At 42.0% G+C, this 18,766-nt stretch overlaps 1 protein-coding gene across 1 annotated transcript; it reads left to right on the forward strand.

Annotated features, from left to right (window-relative positions):
* Window positions 1-2,547: 2,547 nt before the first annotated feature.
* On the forward strand, window positions 2,548-16,247 carry LOC134179806 (uncharacterized). The gene is made up of 9 exons (XM_062646768.1): window positions 2,548-3,319; window positions 9,850-10,030; window positions 14,240-14,334; window positions 14,394-14,488; window positions 14,554-14,642; window positions 14,705-14,779; window positions 14,846-14,890; window positions 14,979-15,554; window positions 15,619-16,247. Exons 2-9 carry the CDS (start codon window positions 9,920-9,922, stop codon window positions 16,057-16,059), a joined length of 1,527 nt encoding a protein of 508 aa, XP_062502752.1. The 5' UTR covers window positions 2,548-3,319; window positions 9,850-9,919; the 3' UTR covers window positions 16,060-16,247.
* The last annotated feature ends 2,519 nt before the right edge of the window (window positions 16,248-18,766 follow it).

Consider the following 18,766-nt stretch of genomic DNA (forward strand, 5'->3'; position numbering starts at 1 on the left):
TCGACAATGGTTTTTGGTAATAACGACTTTCACCTTGCTACCTGCGTGTGATACCTTTCTGTGTTGAATGGGTATCTGACTGTAGTTCAATGCACGTCAATGCCAGCAATGTTCAGAGACTGTTGCACATCTTTTGCACTCTGCAAGTATTTGTGACTTCGTGTAGATTTTTACAAATGTTCCGCAAAGAAAACTTTGGCAGATGACCAGATTGAGAGAGCATCATGTTGTTCCTAGAGCCTGCCACTTGTAAACAATTTATTGAACAATGGATGCAAAGATGTTTTGCAATTTTTGTAGCCATCTCTGTCAATGTGGCACTAAACAATTGTTTTCGAATGTGATGAGAGAGTTCTATCTTTCAAGGCATATATACAGACTTGGACAAAATTGTAGGGACACCCTGCTGTGTGTCACAATTTACCAGTTAGCAATATTCCGAAGAACTTAATAGTTACCACGTTGATTGTTAAGTTCTTGAGAATACTGTAGATTCTAAATAGTTTTCTTCACATTTTGCATTGCAGAAAATGAGAGCTAAAGGGTATGATGTCATGACTGCGTAAGCGTTGTAGGTTAGACTCTCTCTGATTTTGTTTTAATAACACAAAGGAAAATTAAGCCCTTCACCAGTTCCTCAGTACTGAGTGTTCCTGCCTCTTGTCCTCCTCATTGTGTCCAGACGTCGCGGAGTACTTTCTGCCAAGTTACGGGCATGCACAGCTGCAATCTACTGCCATGCCTTATGTAAAGTATTCCAGAGCTCAGCTGCAGTTCTTGGTTGGCAATGGTTGGCAGCAGTTTTGATTTCATGCCACAAATTCTCAATTGGGTTGTATTAGGTGATTTTGGCGGCCAGTCCAGCAGTGTGACGTGATGCTGGTGTAGCCATTGTCTTGTTGGCCAAGACGTGTGGATTGGCGCATTGTCCTGCTGGAAGACAAAGTCGTCTCCTATCAGTGCCGCTGCGTCTGTAAGCATGTGCTTCTCCAGAACTTGTTGGTACGCCGTGCTGTCCAAACGACCTTCCAGTTTCACCAGGGACTGCACACCATGCCAACACATTGATCCCCACACCATCACACTAGCCGCATTCTGGACCGTACGGTCACAACATTCAGGGAGAAATTCCTCACCTCTGCGATGCCAAACGTACAGAGTGCCATCATTTCCTGTGCTGACGTTTAACTCGTCTGTAAAAAGAACAGATTTCCAGTCATCCAAAGTCCATTGTGTGTGAGTGGTTGCCCATCCCAGTCACAAACGCTGATGGTTTTCTGTTAGCAGTGGGTTTTTTCTAAGCCTCCGAGTGTTCACTCTTGTCTCACTGAGACGACGGACTGTTCTACCTGACACCTGCTTGCTAGTTTCTTCAGCCAGCTGATATGAGAGCAGTCGTGGTTATGTTCAGCGGTTCTGCAGTGCCATTCTCTTCAGTTGATGATCTTCTTGGATTGTTGTTGCCTTCCCACGCCAAGGTTGTTTTTCATAAGCGCTGCTGCCATGGGAAAGCCGTTGCAGGAGTGCACTGATTAACTGAATTCCTGAAGCGGCGGATGAAAGCTGCAATCTGATGCACAGAGTCGCTAACTGAGGAAAGGGCTTCAATTTTCCTTGCGTTTCGGACTCAACTGTTTGCCTTGAGGCATCGCTGCAACTTGTCAAATATCGCATGGAACAAGACTGCAACTCCGTGCAGCTGAATGTTCAGGCTAACTTATTGCATAAGTTTGGCGGTCTCAAAGGGCAACAGTTTTAGTGCAGCTGACATTTTGGCAGTAGCAGTTTGAGGTTTTGCTACGTAAAACATCGACTGCAAGTGGCATGTCGGTGTTCTTTTGTTGCTGTAACTTTTAGTTTTGTCTTATGTAATCATATGGTTTTTTGAAGTTTGTCTAGTGCTTAATATGGAAAACAATTCAAATTGTGATGACATGCAGAATATCAATGCTCACAAACAGATGATTTGCCTTTTTCCTCATTATTGATAAGAGGACCCACAAAATTGCTTTCACTGTCTACTACAAAGCATTCTTAAATTGTGTGCCAAAATGAGCGTCCATGTGCGATGAACGTGTACAAAGACAAGAAGAGTAAAATGGCCGTCTTCCTTCTTCAAAGCAAACTAGATGCGCAGTATGTAGTCAGTACAGCGGCAATCATGAACTCATGCTATGTTAAATACTAACAATGGCGCAATCCATGAAAAAGAAATTTGAAAAACATTTGGTTTGCTAAAGAAAAATTCAATGCCAAAGTTAGACTATACACAAATATGCCTGGTGTCCCTATAATTTTGTCCAAGTCTGTATATGTATATATAATTTTGCAAGAGTCTATATATATATATATATATATATATATATATATATATATATATATATATATATATATATATATATATCTTTATAACCGCCTTATGGGCGGAACACTGAAAAATGAACTGCATACAGAAAGCATCCCAAAAACCAGTTCGTGAGTGTAGCACATTTTAAAGTTCCACTTATGTCTAAGATGAGATAAGAGAAAAGTGTAAACAGTAACAAAAGTGTGGAATGTAGATAGTCGAAAGGTAGAGAAACAGTAACATGTCCAGAAGCAGATGTCACCAAAGCTGACAAGGCACCACCGCTGTAGAGTGATATTGCAGAAATCCTTGACAACCTCAGAGACAGGCTGACTGATGGAATAGAAACAGACATAATTGAAGAAAGTTGATAGTAGAAAGGAAAACCGAAAAAATGACGAGAAGATTCACCAACAGTAAACTGAAGAAGATTGATAGTAGAAAGAAGAAAGAGTACACGATGAGAAGAAACACCAACAATTGACACCAACGTTGACAAGGCACCGCCGCTTATTAGGGATATTGCAGAAATCATTGACAACCTCAGAGACAAGCTGACTGGTAAAGAATAAAACGACATAACTGAAGAAAGTTGACAGTGGAGAAGAACAAACAAAACAACATGACAAGCAGAATCACCAGCAGGTGCTACCAACATTGACAAAGCACCGCCGCTTGAAAGGGATATTGCAGAATTCTTTGACGTGAGAAACGGGCTAACTGGTAAATCAGAAATGACAACTGACGAAACCGAATGAAAACAAAGAAGAAAAAACGTAGAAATAAGTGAATTAGAAGCCACAACCAAAAGGAGAAAACACCCAAAACACAACAATTGTTCATTCCAAGAAAGGGTGCCCTGACCACGAAAAGGATTGACGCAAACTGCCACTGCGGCCGATGGCGTCCTCGAGATTTGACTTGTGCTCCTCTTCTCTCCTCGCAGCTGCAAACTGGACAGTAGAACACGCGGTCAGATTGATCATATATATATATATATATCTTGCTTTTATCGACATCGCAGGAAAGAAACAAGACGGTCCTTGTGTATGTTTGAGGTCTTGAATGGGCAATTTAAGTTTGGTGGAGATTCAATGCGTCGTTCCAGAGAAATTCTCGAGCGAGTGGAGGCGGGTTCGATCAAAAGGAAATCATGTTGTCCTGGGAAAATCCGGAAGACAACAACAGCTTTACTGTTAAGGTCCATAGATTTAATGTGTGCAAGCCAAATTTGGTGCTGCTGTGACTCTTAAAAACATGCTTACAAACACACACACACACACACACACACACACACACACACACACACACACACACACACACACACACACACACACACACACACACACAGCTCTCCTTTATATATATATACTAGCTGAATAGCTGAATTTTCCTTCGTTCTGAAGAATTAGGAGATGGACAGAATTTTCATGAAATATTTCATTCAGAGTTATGTCCTGTTCAATTATATCTCGTTCTCAGAAATTAGCAGCAATCCAGTATCCCAAAGTAATGAATCGTTATAGATCCCATTCTTCACCCGGGCTGAATATCTCATTCACATACATTTTTACTCCATTCTGAAGAATTATCAGCTGGAAAGAATTCTCATAAAGAAATTTCTTCAGAGTTATATCCTGTTCAATTATATTCCAATCTGAAAAATTAACAGGCCTTGAATATCCCATCCGGGCAGCAGAATCTTGGAAGTGATGTGCAGTCTTACTCACCCATATAGCTTGACACGTGTGCTGAATGAATTCAAATCTTAGTCTTCTTGTGTTTTTTCTTGGTAGACATTGACTCACTTCCTGTGTAGTGCTTGGTGCTGGAAACCCTTAGGTTGGATTCGGCGTAAATGCAATCAGAATTTGGAGAGGAACGCAAGCTCTAGAAAAGTGTCTTCAATCGGCAAGAAATTATTGATCACTGGAAGTGTTCCAAAGGACAACGACTCGTACAGTCCACGCAGGACTGGTTCGCGCATGCTTTTGAAAGAACTGGAAGGTGTGTAGCATTCACGTCATCGAGAGCTTTTTTGTGGTGTTGATCCCTATGCGCTCTGGAGAAATCTGGCATGTCACTATTGGCCAATACAGGTTTGGGTGCGTGAGCCAAATTTGGCGGAGATTGGACCCGGGGTGGCAGAGATACTCGTGTACACACATACACACGGACAGCCCTTCTTTATTCAGCTATGAGCCATAAGAAAAGGGACTTTGTAAAAGTCACGAGACTTGGCGAGTAGCGTACTCTAAACGTTTAGGGCTGAACCGACTTCCGGTTTTGGGACTCTGTGTATGTCTGTCACGCTACAGGAATGTGCTATGCCTCCTTAGTGTGGCCCAATCATGAAGCATTAATTCCTTTATGTCGCAACCAGAGGCAATGGACGGACAGCCAATCGTACCCGCGAAACTTTCATGAGAGAGGTTTATTACCAGAACGGTGTAATTTATGTTTGCGATTGTTAGGACCTGTCGGAAATAAACAACAGAATTCACCTGTCTGCAACTGCTGACCCGAAATCGATCGCTTTCTTGGTTTTACAATAGTTATGCGGGAATCTAACATTACGTAACCATGAGAGATTCTATGTCCCGTATACGATGACTACTTACGACTATAGACTATTTACGGACTTTGCGGTCACGCAAAACGACAGTCGCTATGTAGGATTTTAAATACATTTTACAGGTAGCACGTCTAGAAAGAAAAGAGCATGCATATTCATAATCTTTGCGACAATTACTCCTCCTAGCGTACATGGTGTTCAGGACTTTGAAGGCTCATAGCTGTAGAAGCGACGGTGTAAACATAGCTTCAATTACTAGTATATAGAGATAGATGCTACAGAGTTTGGAAATCCTTTGAGCTACATGGAATCCTAACTATTCTTACTGAACTCCAATAGCTAGAGTTTTATACATTGTACTTAGAGGTTTACAGAGTTTTGATCATTACTGTATACCTGTACTCATATGTGCTGTATTGTAGAAAGGGAAACTGTAGTGTGATCAAATTTACTAGGAACATTACTGGCTGGAGCAGCATATGTTATTTTAAGGGCTACACATAATTGTTCTTCATTGGTGTTACTCACAGCAACATGTGTAATAATTTTAATGAACTTGAACATGAACGAGTATTCTGAGTTGAGTTAAATATAGAAACTGTTTGGTAGCCGTGCAATGAAGATTTGTGGTAAGCAAGGATTTGGAATTTTCTGAATAGAGAGGGTTCCATTACCTAAGTAACTTCGTTTAGGTAATTGTAAGTTGGCACTTCACAACTGCAAGTGAAATCCATCAAGATGTTGCAGATGTGTGTGTGTGTGTGTGTGTGTGTGTGTGTGTGTGTGTGTGTGTGTGTGTGTGTGTGTCTGTGTGTGTGTGTGTGTGTGTGTGTGTGTGTGTGTGTGTGTGTGTGTGTGTGTGTGTCTGTCTGTCTGTCTGTCTGTGTGTGTGTGTGTCTGTCTGTGTCTGTGTCTGTGTCTGTGTCTGTCTGTCTGTCTGTCTGTCTGTGTGTGTGTGTGTGTGTGTGTGTGTGTGTGTGTGTGTGTGTGTGTGTGTGTGTGTGTGTGTGTGTGTGTGTGTGTGTGTGTGTGTGTGTGTGTGTGTGTGTGTCCAAACGAAATGGTCCCAATGAGAAGAATTTAAATAGTGATCACTTGCTGGATTTTTGTGGTTTAAATAATCTAGTTGTAACCAACACTACTGTAAAGCATAGACCTCGTCATCAACACTCTTGGTTTCATCCTGCTGAGGAATGTAAACAAGGGCATGTATTAGACTGCATTCCGGTGAATCATCATTTCAGATCTAGTATCTTGGATGCGAGAGTATATAGGAAGACATACCTTCAGTCTGATCAGAGACTAGTGGTGTCCAACATCAGACTAAAGTTGTAGGTCAAGAGAAGGATAGCACAACTGAAGCAGAAACACCAACCAACTCTACACTGTTAACAGGTATTGAAATTTTGGGTTATTGAGAAGCTCTTGTCACATCTTTACAGAAGGTGAAGAATGATGATAGTGTTGAGGCTGTATGGCAGAAATTGAGAGATGCAGTGGACACCGCTCAGAATACGGCTCTACTTGTTACTTCTAAGTCAGAACCAGATTGGATGACATAAGTGAGGCAGTTGTCACTTAAGAAGCAACAAGCATGGTTGAGTTGGAAGAAGAATATTGACAACCACCAAGATCGTGAAGAAGAAAACATGTCGAGTAATGGAGGAGGCTAAAAATAATTGGTGGGAGGAGCAGGTGATGGAGATTAAGCAAAATAAAGAGTGGTAGAGATGGATCAATCACCATTGAAAGATCTCAAACATCTAAGATCAAATCAAAAATCAAAGACAAATCAACCTTGCAAGCAACGGATGGTCAAACTATGTTTGTTAAGACACAGCATGAAAGACAAATCAACATTTTGAATCAGTGTTGAACATTTTCAATCAATGTAAAAGACTGCAGAGGTTGATGATAGATTGGAATGTGGCTGTGACAGAGAGGATGCTGTGATATCTGGCCCTTGTAGTGAAGAGGAGATTACAGAGGCTAACAGCTAGTTCAAGAGTAGCAAGGTCCCGGGAGCAGATGAGATTACTGCTGAGCTCGTGAAGCTTGGTGGGGATAGCATGGTTCAATGGCTTACTCAGTTATCACAACTGGTATGTCTCAATGAAGAAGTGCCTGCTGATTGGAGAACACAATTAATTGTTCTTCTGCATAAGAATGTTAGTTATGATGATTGTGACAACTTCAGGGCATTGCCTTATTCAGTGTTCCAGGAAAGGTCTTTTGCAGGGTTCTTCTGAACAATGAAGGAAATGTTAACAGGTTATTGAGGGAGAATCAGTGTGGTTTTTGAGAAGGGCGAGGCTGTAGAGACCAGCTGTTTCACTACTCGTATTGATGGAACGTGCACGGGAATTTCATCAACCACTCTTCATGTGTTTTGTGCTCCTGAAGAAATACATCTCAGTTAATTGTGAAGAATGATGGTCTGTGCTAGAGTTGTGTTATGGCTTACTACCGAGATATTGAATATCTTGAAGGCTTTCCATAAAGACACCAGTGGAGCTGTGAGAGCATATGGCAGGGTCTGTATAAAGAGTTTTGATTGGAAATTGTGTTAGACAGGGTGATGTTGGCACCCATGTTGTTTAACCTATTTTAACACAGTTATTAGCATGTCTCTGCAGAAGCACCCGGGTAAAGGAAATTACCATCTTGTTCAACACAAAGCGAAGCTGGGTGGGAACAGAAGCAGATAAGAGATCAAGCGTTGATATCAGATCTTGAGTATGCAGATGAGATGTTGCTGCTCGGCAGCTTCATGGATGAGTTGGAGATGTTAGATCTAGATCTGAGCTGTAACCACATGGACCTTTCCTTCACTGCCCTAAAAGGCATTACTAGCAACCAATAAGAACCTCCATGAAGGGTCACTTTACAAAGCAGAGCACAGATGAGCCTGTAGATGTTGTGGAGGAGTTTGAATACTTTTGAAGTTTTGTCACATCATCTTGTGAATTAGACAGAGAGATTAGTACAAGAATTTGTAAAGCATCCAGCTAGACTCGAGCCAGTCTCTCCCCGCCTTCGTCATTCCCCAGATAGTCAATCCTCGCCGTGGAGAGACTGGTTTCAGACTGCCTTCTTCCGGTGCAATTAACTTTCAAGAGGTCATACCTTCTAACAGACAGATTTACATAAACGGATCCTGGGATCCGTTTAGTAGTCGCTGCTTGTATCATAATATCGTGATTTGTTAGTAAGTGGTATCCAATTCTTCTACAGTGTAAATACGTATGCCGTGCCTGTTGCTAGGCCATACAGTGTCTAGTCTACTGCAAGACAACAGGTTTTCAAGGAAACGGGGCGTCAAAACATTCCGTTCTTTACGAGGTAGCTAACAATCACGCATGCTAGTTGTTAGTTCAATCGAGCAGCCTAGAGATCTCTCCACTCTAATGTACAGTGCTCATGCAGTCGGTGATCATTCCCAGTGTAGGGTGCGATTGACCATGCAGACCAAAGAGCAGTCCATTGGTGTCACTACAGCTTTACTTCACGAATGGTAATTATTATTCTAGACTCACTGATGGAATCCGTCACTAGGCATTGAGGTCTCAAACATACAACATACGCAGGTTCGAAAATCTTTATGAGATCGGCACGCAGTCTGAAGGTTTGTTGACAAACGACGTCTAAGCAGAAGTAAGTATACTATTGCAATCACACCAGAAGCCTCCTCTACTCGAAGCTGACGTCGGAAAGGTGGTCAGAGATGTCTTTGGGCGGAGAGTACAAAGAAAGAAGACAAAGCACCAAGGAAACAGTGTCTACAAATATTTCGGCCTGAAAAGGAAGAGTGTGAATGACGACATAGCACACGACTCTTCTAGGAGACCGTGTTCTTCTGACCTTCCTAGCACAAACATAAATGTGGTCAACCTCTTGGAGAAAATACAGCAGCAAACGGACGAGCTGGAAAGTGAGAGGCAACAGCGACTGAACCTGGAGAGACAGCTTCGTGAATTAGCTATAATTAATAACCTATAGCTAGAGACGTCTAGATTATTTCTATAAACTTTCTACATGTACAGGCTGTCAGAGCTACGAAACATACCTGCTCTTTCACGATTTCTGAGGCATCCGGCTCGAGACCTCCGGGGAAACAAAATAGGCAATTAGCGACAACTACCTAGATAATCTGCATGTCATTATGTGACCATGAAACCGTATCTACATGACGTAAAATTCCTGAGGGCGGTCTGAAACCAGTCTCTCCACGGGGAAGATTGACTATCCGGGGAATGACAAAGGCGGGGAGAGACTGGCTCGAGTCTAGCATCCAGCAGCTTCAGATCTCATTGCAAAATCGTCTGGTATCAAGAATCAATCAAACAATCTAAGATAAGAATGTTTAAGGCAGCTATCATGCCAATTCTTCATGGCAGTGAGACTTGGACACCTCTGTCTCAGCACATCAAGAGACTGTAGGGTTTCTGCATGCACTGCTTACAAATCATTTTGGACATATTAGTAAGAGAGAAGCAGAGGAGTGCTGCTGTTCTGGCTAAGGCAGGTATTGAGACTGTGGAGACAATGATCAGGAAGAGAAAGCTAACACACACACACACACACACAACACACACACACACACACACACACACACACACCACACACACCACACACACACACACACACACACACACACACACACACACACACCACACACACACACACACACGCACACACACACACACACACACACACACGCACGCACGCACACACACACACACACACACACACCACACGAACATGCAATCAGTTGTAGAGGCACACGTACACACTGTCTAGAATGTGGGAAGTTGACTACCATCGTTCTGTTCTATTTGAATATGCACTCTTACATGTATAGTGACAATGACCTTAGTTGTTTGGGTTGCTGGTTGTAGAGAGTATGATGATGTATTTGCTGTTTTAGAGACTGGACAGAACAAGAAGACAAGTTGTTGAAAGAAGCTGTTACTTTGTATGGGGAGAGTAGCTGGCAGATGATTGCTGATCATGTAGGAGACAGAACGGGACAACAATGTCTCTTTCGTTGGACAAAAAGCGTCGATCCACGATTGAAGAAAGGAAAATGGTCAGCAGAGGAAGACAAGGTTTGTGGTGTTGTGTTTGGGACATGTATTTTGTGGTTTACACACACACACACACACACACACACACACACACACACACACACACACACACACACACACACACACACACACACACACACACACACACACACACACACACCTGCATACTAAACTAAACTAAACGTTAGGAGCTGCTAGATACTGGTCACACCTCCAGCTAACAGCTGGGCTCACCCGGACCTCAGTGGCTGATATTTTGTCACAGCCGATGACCGCTTAGTTCCCTAGTCAAAGACCAGGTACTCATTTATACTCCTGAGTCAAGAGAAGCAATTGTGTGCAAGTTTCTTGCTTAAGGAAATTATGCCATAGCTCGCCATCGCTGTGACTTGAACTTGCAACCCTGCAAGTCCCGGATGTACACACTATTATAGCACCTGTACACACACACACACACACACACACACACACACACACACACACACACACACACACACACACACACACCTTAGACCTTAGATTGGCCGTCAAATTATTTGATGATGCTGTCTCATCATCAAGGAGAGATACAGAAGCATGTACAATAAGCATTTACAATTGCCATGGGAAAACTCTGCCTCATCTAAAGCAGTCACACTTGTGACGCTTGAAGTCTCCAGATCTTCTAAAAGTTCTCGTGCAGTTGGAACAAACTATGACAGGTATATTAGATGTATTGAAGGATTTGCTCTGTTCCATTTCCTTTTCTCTTGTTCTTTCTTTGGCTCACATTTGCACCAAACCTTTCTATCTTGTGCTATCTCTTACCAATCTGTTCAGATGTTAAATAAGTTCCTTTAGGTATCTGGTTGTTCTATCTTTCCAAGGTCACTTCACACCATAAAAAGGTCTTTGCTGGTAACACACACACACACACACACACACACACACACACACACACACACACACACACACACACACACACACACACACACACACACACACACACACACACACACACACACACTGCATTTAAACACGTGTAGGATTAAAGTGAGTAACACAGAGTCAGTTACTAGTTGTAATTTAAAATGAAGTGGTTGTTGTTGTAGTGATTCGTGTATGAGAGGAGTTATTGATTAAAGTTAGTGGTGTGCATATCAACACATGTGATTAAGTTTGCTAACATGAAAACATTACTACTCAAATCACTCGATTTTGCAATTATGACTTGTAAATCATATGTGGCAGTTAAGGTTTGTATGTGGAATGCTGTGGTTTGTGCAGCTGCATTCATCACAGCGGTGAACAAGTTTGAAATTGTTGGTACTGCATTTTAAACGTACTTGGCGCTGTGCGTACGTTGACTGAAGGGGCACTCCCACGCACACTGGTAGACTATGCATGACTGGTAGAGTATGTAGAGTATGTATGACTAGTAAAGTATGTAAACTGTATGTATGACAGCCGTATTCTGCATCTCAGGACCAGAGTCACCAGGCCTACTTTTGCTTGGCCAGTAGAAGTCAATCGTTCTTTGTACCTATTCAATTTATTGACGTACCTAGACTGTACACGATAGCTATTTAATTATATAATTGGTAATGGGCCTGCCGAAGCTTTACTAAAATCTTGGTGCTGCTCTGGTGCTGCAAAAATTGGCTTGCCACTACATGTAGTGCCATAGTGCCAGATGGGCACCTCTGTCATCAACAATTAAAGAGCAAGAATGAAATTTTCTTAAGTTATCAGTGTACTTAGTGTCACCAAACATATTACTGCTACATAAATAGTATAGTTCCTTAAAGGATTGCACAATTCTATTTCTACACCTAATGGGGTATTTAGGGTAGCTAGTTACAGAGCTCTGCACTTGTCAAAGGTGTTGGTTGCCATTATTGTGATTGCTGAAACTAGAAGTCCGATTCATTACTGTATAGTCTACGATCTATACAGTTGTTTCGAATTTTAGTAAATCTATCATTAGAGAGTATTACCCTATATAGAGAACTTTTATGTAGGTTTGTTACTTTATATGCTAGTGTACTGTGGTTTTTCTGTCTGTGCATATAGTTTATCTGTACTGTAGTTTTTCTGTCTGTGCGTATAGTTTATCTTGCTAGTTTGTAGTTGTATATTATTCTAGGGTCCTGGAATACCTGCATTGCTGAAGGTTATCCCTAGTAAAATAGAAACTCTACTACTACTACTGAAAGACATGGTGTATTTGATAACTGCAACATTAGACTAAGTATACAATAATAGCTAAGTAGCTAACAAGGTAGCAATTAAGTTCTTGCTTCCTGAATAAAACACTCTAATAAAGACTCAGATTTATCTACTGAAACAGTTTTAGTCTTTTAATGGAATAATCAGCTCCTACTACTACTACTGAAAGACATGGTGTATTTGATAACTGCAACATTAGACTAAGTATACAATAATAGCTAAGTAGCTAACAAAGTAGCAATCAAGTTCTTACTTCCTAAATGAAACACTCTAATAAAGACTCAGACTTAAATAGCTAATGAAATGGTGTATTTTGAATAGATCATACTACAATACAATTGAACAAACTATACTATAACATATTATGACATTAATAACAATAATATTGCAGCCACCAATCAGAAAACAGACTTTAGTGTTGATTAGAATTTTAATTTACTTGTAAAGCCGACTCTCTGTGCAGACAGAGGGTAAGCTACCGGATGAATACAGCGCTTTTCTACCAGACCTACTGACAGTCTACATACAGCCTTGCAAACACAAAAATGAAGATCTTAGAAAAGCGAACACTACTCCTTATCCAGACAATTGCTAGACTGTATGGTATGTCCCTTTTCTCTGAAAGGAGATATGCTAACTTTTTTAAGCAGGTGTTTGTCAATTTGCTGGCTCCACCGGTACAGTACATGCAAAGATAGGTAAGAGGTGTAAAGGAAGCCATTTCCACTTGCTGCAATCAGTCTTCATGTTTCCTCTTTCTCTTGTTCTAGTTTCCGATAACATGCTGTCAAGTACGACTCTGCAGTAGAATTGAAAACACGCATGTCAAAGTAGTTTTGGAAACGGATTCCCCAAAAGCCACAAGCAGAAATGTCCAGGCGTGCTTCATTGTTCCTAGTAGTTGTTTGCTTTGGCAGTACCTCTCCATTTAGAGGCTGAAGAGTGGGTTCAGTATGAATATCATGGCAGACATCTGACATCATGCCAGCTAAAGCGTGTTGCAGCTAGTTATGTCTGATTGTTGGGAAGCCTCCTTTTGGACATGACATTGCGTGGTTGATAGTGAAGATGTTACCACAAGTACAAGTGTCAGGTAAATAAGGTGGTCGCCAGCCATATAGAAAGCATAAGGCATCTCGAAACTCAGATTTGCCGAGTGCAAACCCATACGTTTCTATAGCTTCAAAGCTCGAAGGACTGCAAGCCACAATGAAGGTCCATTTTCTGATGACAATTCCACTGTACGTTTCAAATCATTGAAAGTTTCAAAGTGAGTGTTTCTGAAGCCAGCTTTGTGTCATGCTCTTTGAGACGTTTAACTGAATCCTTGATTGACCGTTGTTGTTCACATTCATCTCCCAACTCATGCCTTTGCTGTATTATGCGACTGATCAGAGCTTGTGTAACTTTCAGTGAGTTTTTGTATCCTTTGTCAAGCGATGCTGGTTTGATTGTGCTGAGACCACCCAAGCGTGTAGGAAGAGCAAAGAGGCTAGGGTTGCTACTACTACTACCAATTGGTGAAGAAGTGAAATAGGATGGCCTGCATGACTTGACATTACTACCAAAGTTGAACAAATTTGATACCCGTTCACACATGTATGAATAGTTGCAAGGGATCATGAATCTTGATTTTTGACTAACAAAGATGTAGAGATATTGTGGGGAAACGTCTGTACACAAGCAGCCTCTTACAGTTTTGTAAATATTTGTTGTAGCTTGGGAGACTGTAGTGCATACAAGTTGCTTTCTTTACATTTGGTGAGAATTGCTTTCACACAGGCTGAGACTCAATTGTACCCAAGTGTACCAAGACTTGGCCTTTGTTGTTGCCTTTCTGTGTATATAACACAAAGTGAAGACTAGTACTAATGTTTCTTTACTTGTGCTATGCCTAGGTTTATAAAACACAATAAATACAAGTAATGATAGCCAGAGAGATACATTTGTGAAGTTGACCTGCTTTGTAAATGACAAAGCTAAATACCACTAGAAAATAAACTTGATTTTTGTTCTGAGCAGTCTCTCAGTGATGCTGTCACTCGGTATGGTGTTGGACATTGGGCAAAAATTAGCAGTGCTGTACCTGGAAGGACAGACTGTCAGTGTCGTGAGCGGTAATTTTGCCAGCAATTGTTTAGTGAATAAAATTCCTTTTACTGCAGTTTATTTTTAGCTATATGAATATTCTGCATCCAGATGTGAAACATGGCAACTGGACTGCTGAGGAAGATAAACACTTGATGGAAATTGTTTCTGAATTCGGTCCAGGTAATAATGATATGTACACGAGTCTTGCTCTAAATCAGTTTGAGCGCTTTTGTGTTCTTGTGCAGGAAAATGGTCTGAAGTGGCTAAGCATCTGGGATCTAGAACAGATAGTTCATGTTGGAGACGATGGGCTAGATTGTCTAGTGCTACACAAGTAAGTGTCAGGTGCTTTGCTGTAACAGTTGTGATTATGGGTCAATCTGCATTTCTATTCAGGTGGAGAGTTACTTGGTGTCATCACTCCAGAAACGACAAGCAATGATGCGCCCAATCAAGGATGCTATCCGTGATGTTAGATGTGCAATTTCTGTAGAGTGGTTTCAGCAATTGTCATGGTGCCTTGTTTGTACACTGTAGGAGTATGATGAGGAGTTGCTCTCGGACAAGTTTTATAAACCAAAGGTACTCCACAAGTTTTATCAAATCTAGTAATTTTGGGTATGTATAATGAAATGAAAACGCAATGGTTTTTGTTGGTGACTTTGTGTAGAGAAAAGTCTCTCGAGCTTCCCACAGATCATGTGCACCTGTAACACGAAAACGGCATCGGCACTACAAACGTTATGACAGCAGTGAATGGGAGACAAGTGATGATACGCCTGAAGAAGGGGATGACGATGATTGTGATGATGACTATGACGACGTCACAGGTGCGGAGAAAGATTATGACTCTGATTCAGAATATAGACCAATTCAAACTATCAGTGGTAGTTCAGAGAAAGGAATTGGCAGTTTTGGTTTTAGAGGACTTATGAACAATGAGAATGCAAGAGAGTCTAATGTTAGTAGTCAAGTTGATGAGCAAACTGCATTGGGTCAGGATGATGGTGAAGGTTTGGATTTGGATAATGATGATGATGACAACGATGATGACAACGATGACGATGACGATGGTGATGACGATGATGATGATGACGACGACGACGATGATGATGGTGGTGATGGTGGTGATGGTGACGGTGATGATGACACAAAGAAAGACTTAAATAATGCAGTGATTTTTCACGTTCAACCACAACTTGCACACCAGGCACCATCTCTAGTACCTTTGTCTGTAATGCTTCAGGTGATGTACGCTATTGAACCACCCAGTGAAGGTTGGGACTATAATGTAGGCTTTCCTTTTTCAGGTATTTGCTATCAACACAAAAGGCATTCTACATCTTCATCAACATAAACAAAATTTGTCATTGGAAAATCAGGCGCTAACTTCCTCGGTTGTATCTCAAATTGCCTGCTTGCCTCCTAACGTGGCAACTTTGAGAGCTCTGAGGTCACTGCTTCTCTGTAGACGTCATCTCATTGGTTCAGCTAGAAGACTGCAGATGGCAGATCAAGCTGTAGCGTGTGAAGGATCTTCTTGTGGTGATAAGCAGTTTGCTGAACAACAGGCGTTGTCAAAAGCTATTCGAGAATCAGTTGCATATCGCCAGTTGAGTGCTCGATTTAGGTCGTTGTTTACTTGGCCAGCTCTTCTATCAGAACTTCCTGTGAGATTGAAACATATGGGATCAGTAGAAGCAATGCATGCAGGTTCTGTGCAAAGAGATTCCTTTTCCAGTGGACAGTAGATGGAGCTTCTGTGAACGTTGTGTATGAAAGATTAGCTTATTCAGGTACCGTATTTGTTGTAATACATAGTTGAACTTGGAACAGCCTCTCAGTCGTGTATCAGCAACGCGGTATAGCGTTGGTATGTAGGGTTGAGTTTGTGTTCAGTCCGTAAGAGCGAGTATGGGTATCAAGCGTTTATGCTACAAAGCTGATTTCTATACCAAACCTCTGCGCTTGCAACGGAGCAGGTCCAAGACTACTCAAATTTGTCATTGCAGCGCATGGTCCCTTCTCTAGGGACTGAGCCCCCTCGTAAAATTTCTCGATGATGCGAAAGCTGCACCTTCCAATTCATTCGAAGGCGCGACTCCAGTATCCCCAACCTGGTTTTGAAGTGACGTCTAAGTGACTACTGCAACTTCTCGTACTACTCCAGCAACTTTTGTAAACTGTTCCGATTGGTTTAAATGGAGGCTCTGGGGAGAGGGGGAGCGTTGCGACTGATGGGGCGGGAGCACCCAGCCGGAGGTATCCTGTTCACCATCCTTGCCGCATTGCCAACAAGAGTTGAGACAAATTCGTAGGGGCGGTAGCGTCCGCTTCTAGCCTGTCTATACAGTTGGTGGAAGGAGCAGCCGGCAGCTTGGGTTACGTATAGTCTGTGCTGCGGCGGTTGGGGGATACTGGAGTCGCCCCCATTCGAACAAATTCGTAGGGGCGGTAGCGTCCGCCTCTAGCCTGTCTATACAGTCGGTGGAAGGACGCCAGGGTTACGTATAGTCTGTACTGCGGCGGTTGAGATACTGGAGTCGCCCACACCAGTCCCGTGTAGGCTGTAAGGGTCGCTGCCCTCTGCAACGCTTCCAGCAATCGAAGACTTTATGCAGATTGCAGCCGCTCTTCTACCGCTGGCGTTTCTCTCTAAATTCTGATAGCATTTTCACCGAATCTAACCTACACGTTTCCTGTACCGAACGCTAAACGGGGAGTGTGTCAGTTTCCAGCCTGTCCACCTCGCCTAGACTCGTACCCAGTCCTCCTCCTCGCGCGCGCTCCACGTGTTTTGGCACGTGCTTTTTGTTCCACTCGCCAGGAGAAGGACTGGTAACATATTATGTCACGTGAAGAACTAGTTCTTCACGTGGTAGGTTTTCGGTGCTTTGATTGGTCAAAACTGCAACGCGAGACGAAAAAATGTTGTTACAAGGGCACGCGTAGGATCCTATTAGAATGAATTGAGTCACAATTACCTTGACTATTAGACGGTTATTAGCAATAGTTGTCGTCACGCAAGGGGCAAACTCATTAGTGTCTCTGCTGTGGACATCATGACAACGACGTCTTCTCCAGCTGGAATTGACAGAGATGTCTCTAGCTGCTAAGTACGAAGCGAATGGTAGCCAATAGACGACTGGAGCGCGTACAAGGTGCATTCGCTACCGATAGATAGTGAAGCTACAATGTTCATGAAGCGAGGATTTCGCTCGTTGCAACGAAAGCGACCTACTTTGTAACTCTAGTTTCTGAACAGTCCCTAGAAAGAGCGTAAAGCTTTGTGTTTTTTGTTTTGGCTGGCGATGTTTAGCATAGTACTATCGTGAGACTAATTACTCGACACCATATTATCAGTGCAGGTGGAAACAATTTACAGGATCGGTTTCTAATTAAACTAATGAAATAAATGGTCACATGACATAATATGTTACCAGTCCTTCTCCTGGCGAGTGGAACAAAAAGCACGTGCCAAAACACGTGGAGCGCGCGCGAGGAGGAGGACTGGGTACGAGTCTACACCTCGCCAATTCAGGGCTCGATCTCTAGGTATACGGCTCTATGCCAATTGTGCTGCTAGCGTACACCGTTACCGTTGCGCATATCCACGCTCATGCAGAAAAAGAATGCAAACAAGTGTTAGAAACATTTTGAAAAAATGAGAAAGATGTAGGGTTGCCGTACGGAAAGGAATAGAAGCAAGACCATGTAAGGGTGTGCTGTGACATCATCTTTCGTATACAGACTGACTGAGCAATACATCATCCCTACATTGCACCATTTTCTAACTAGTAACTTAAGGTATACAACACATATTATAGTGTCTCTAATTAGCTATAGAAAATGGTGCAATGTAAAGGGATGATGTATTGCTCAGTCAGTCTGTATACGAAAGATGTCACAGCACACCCTTACTTGGTCTTGTTTCTATTCTTTTTCGTACGGCAACCGGAATACCTTACACCTTTCTAATTTTTCCAAAATATTTTAATACTTGTTTCAGTATGTATCGTCACATCTAATGAGATAATCTAATTTCTAAACCACCCATACATGCACAACCAATTTACTTGAGACCTTTACCGTGAACTGATGCTGTTTCTTGAAGTTGTGGTGTTAGAGTTTGTCATGCCTATGTGGTTTGCTCTGTATATCTTGAAAGGAATTTGCTAGTTAAACCTTGTCTAAGAGTGTCGCAAGTGACAGTTGTTAACTCTAGAATCTTTAATTAATTTGTTTGCTAAGTTTGAGACGCATGGACTTAATTTTATTAGTGTATATGTTATGCGCTAAGCGTGGATGTGGGCAAACCGTGGATTTCTAGTTTTTCCGGGTAATTTGAGAGCTAGGGTTAAGGTTAGATTTATGTATGCATGCTTTGTACTGGCAATCCACTGTTTGTACAGGCAATCCATGGATTGTCGAAATCTGCGCTTTTCGCACCACGTAAAT

This window comes from Corticium candelabrum, chromosome 5 (genome assembly GCF_963422355.1).
Source record: "Corticium candelabrum chromosome 5, ooCorCand1.1, whole genome shotgun sequence".
In the NCBI taxonomy this organism is placed as follows: Eukaryota; Metazoa; Porifera; class Homoscleromorpha; order Homosclerophorida; family Plakinidae; genus Corticium; species Corticium candelabrum.

What these genes read in the sequence shown, in the direction of transcription:
- LOC134179806 (XM_062646768.1), top strand. Translation starts at nt 9,920, where the DNA reads ATGATTGCTGATCATGTAGGAGACAGAACGGGACAACAATGTCTCTTT. An exon ending in ACAAGTTTTATAAACCAAAG is followed by an intron (nt 14,891 to 14,978) that starts GTACTCCACAAG and finishes GACTTTGTGTAG; the next exon opens with AGAAAAGTCTCTCGAGCTTC. An exon ending in CTTTGTCTGTAATGCTTCAG is followed by an intron (nt 15,555 to 15,618) that starts GTGATGTACGCT and finishes TTCCTTTTTCAG; the next exon opens with GTATTTGCTATCAACACAAA.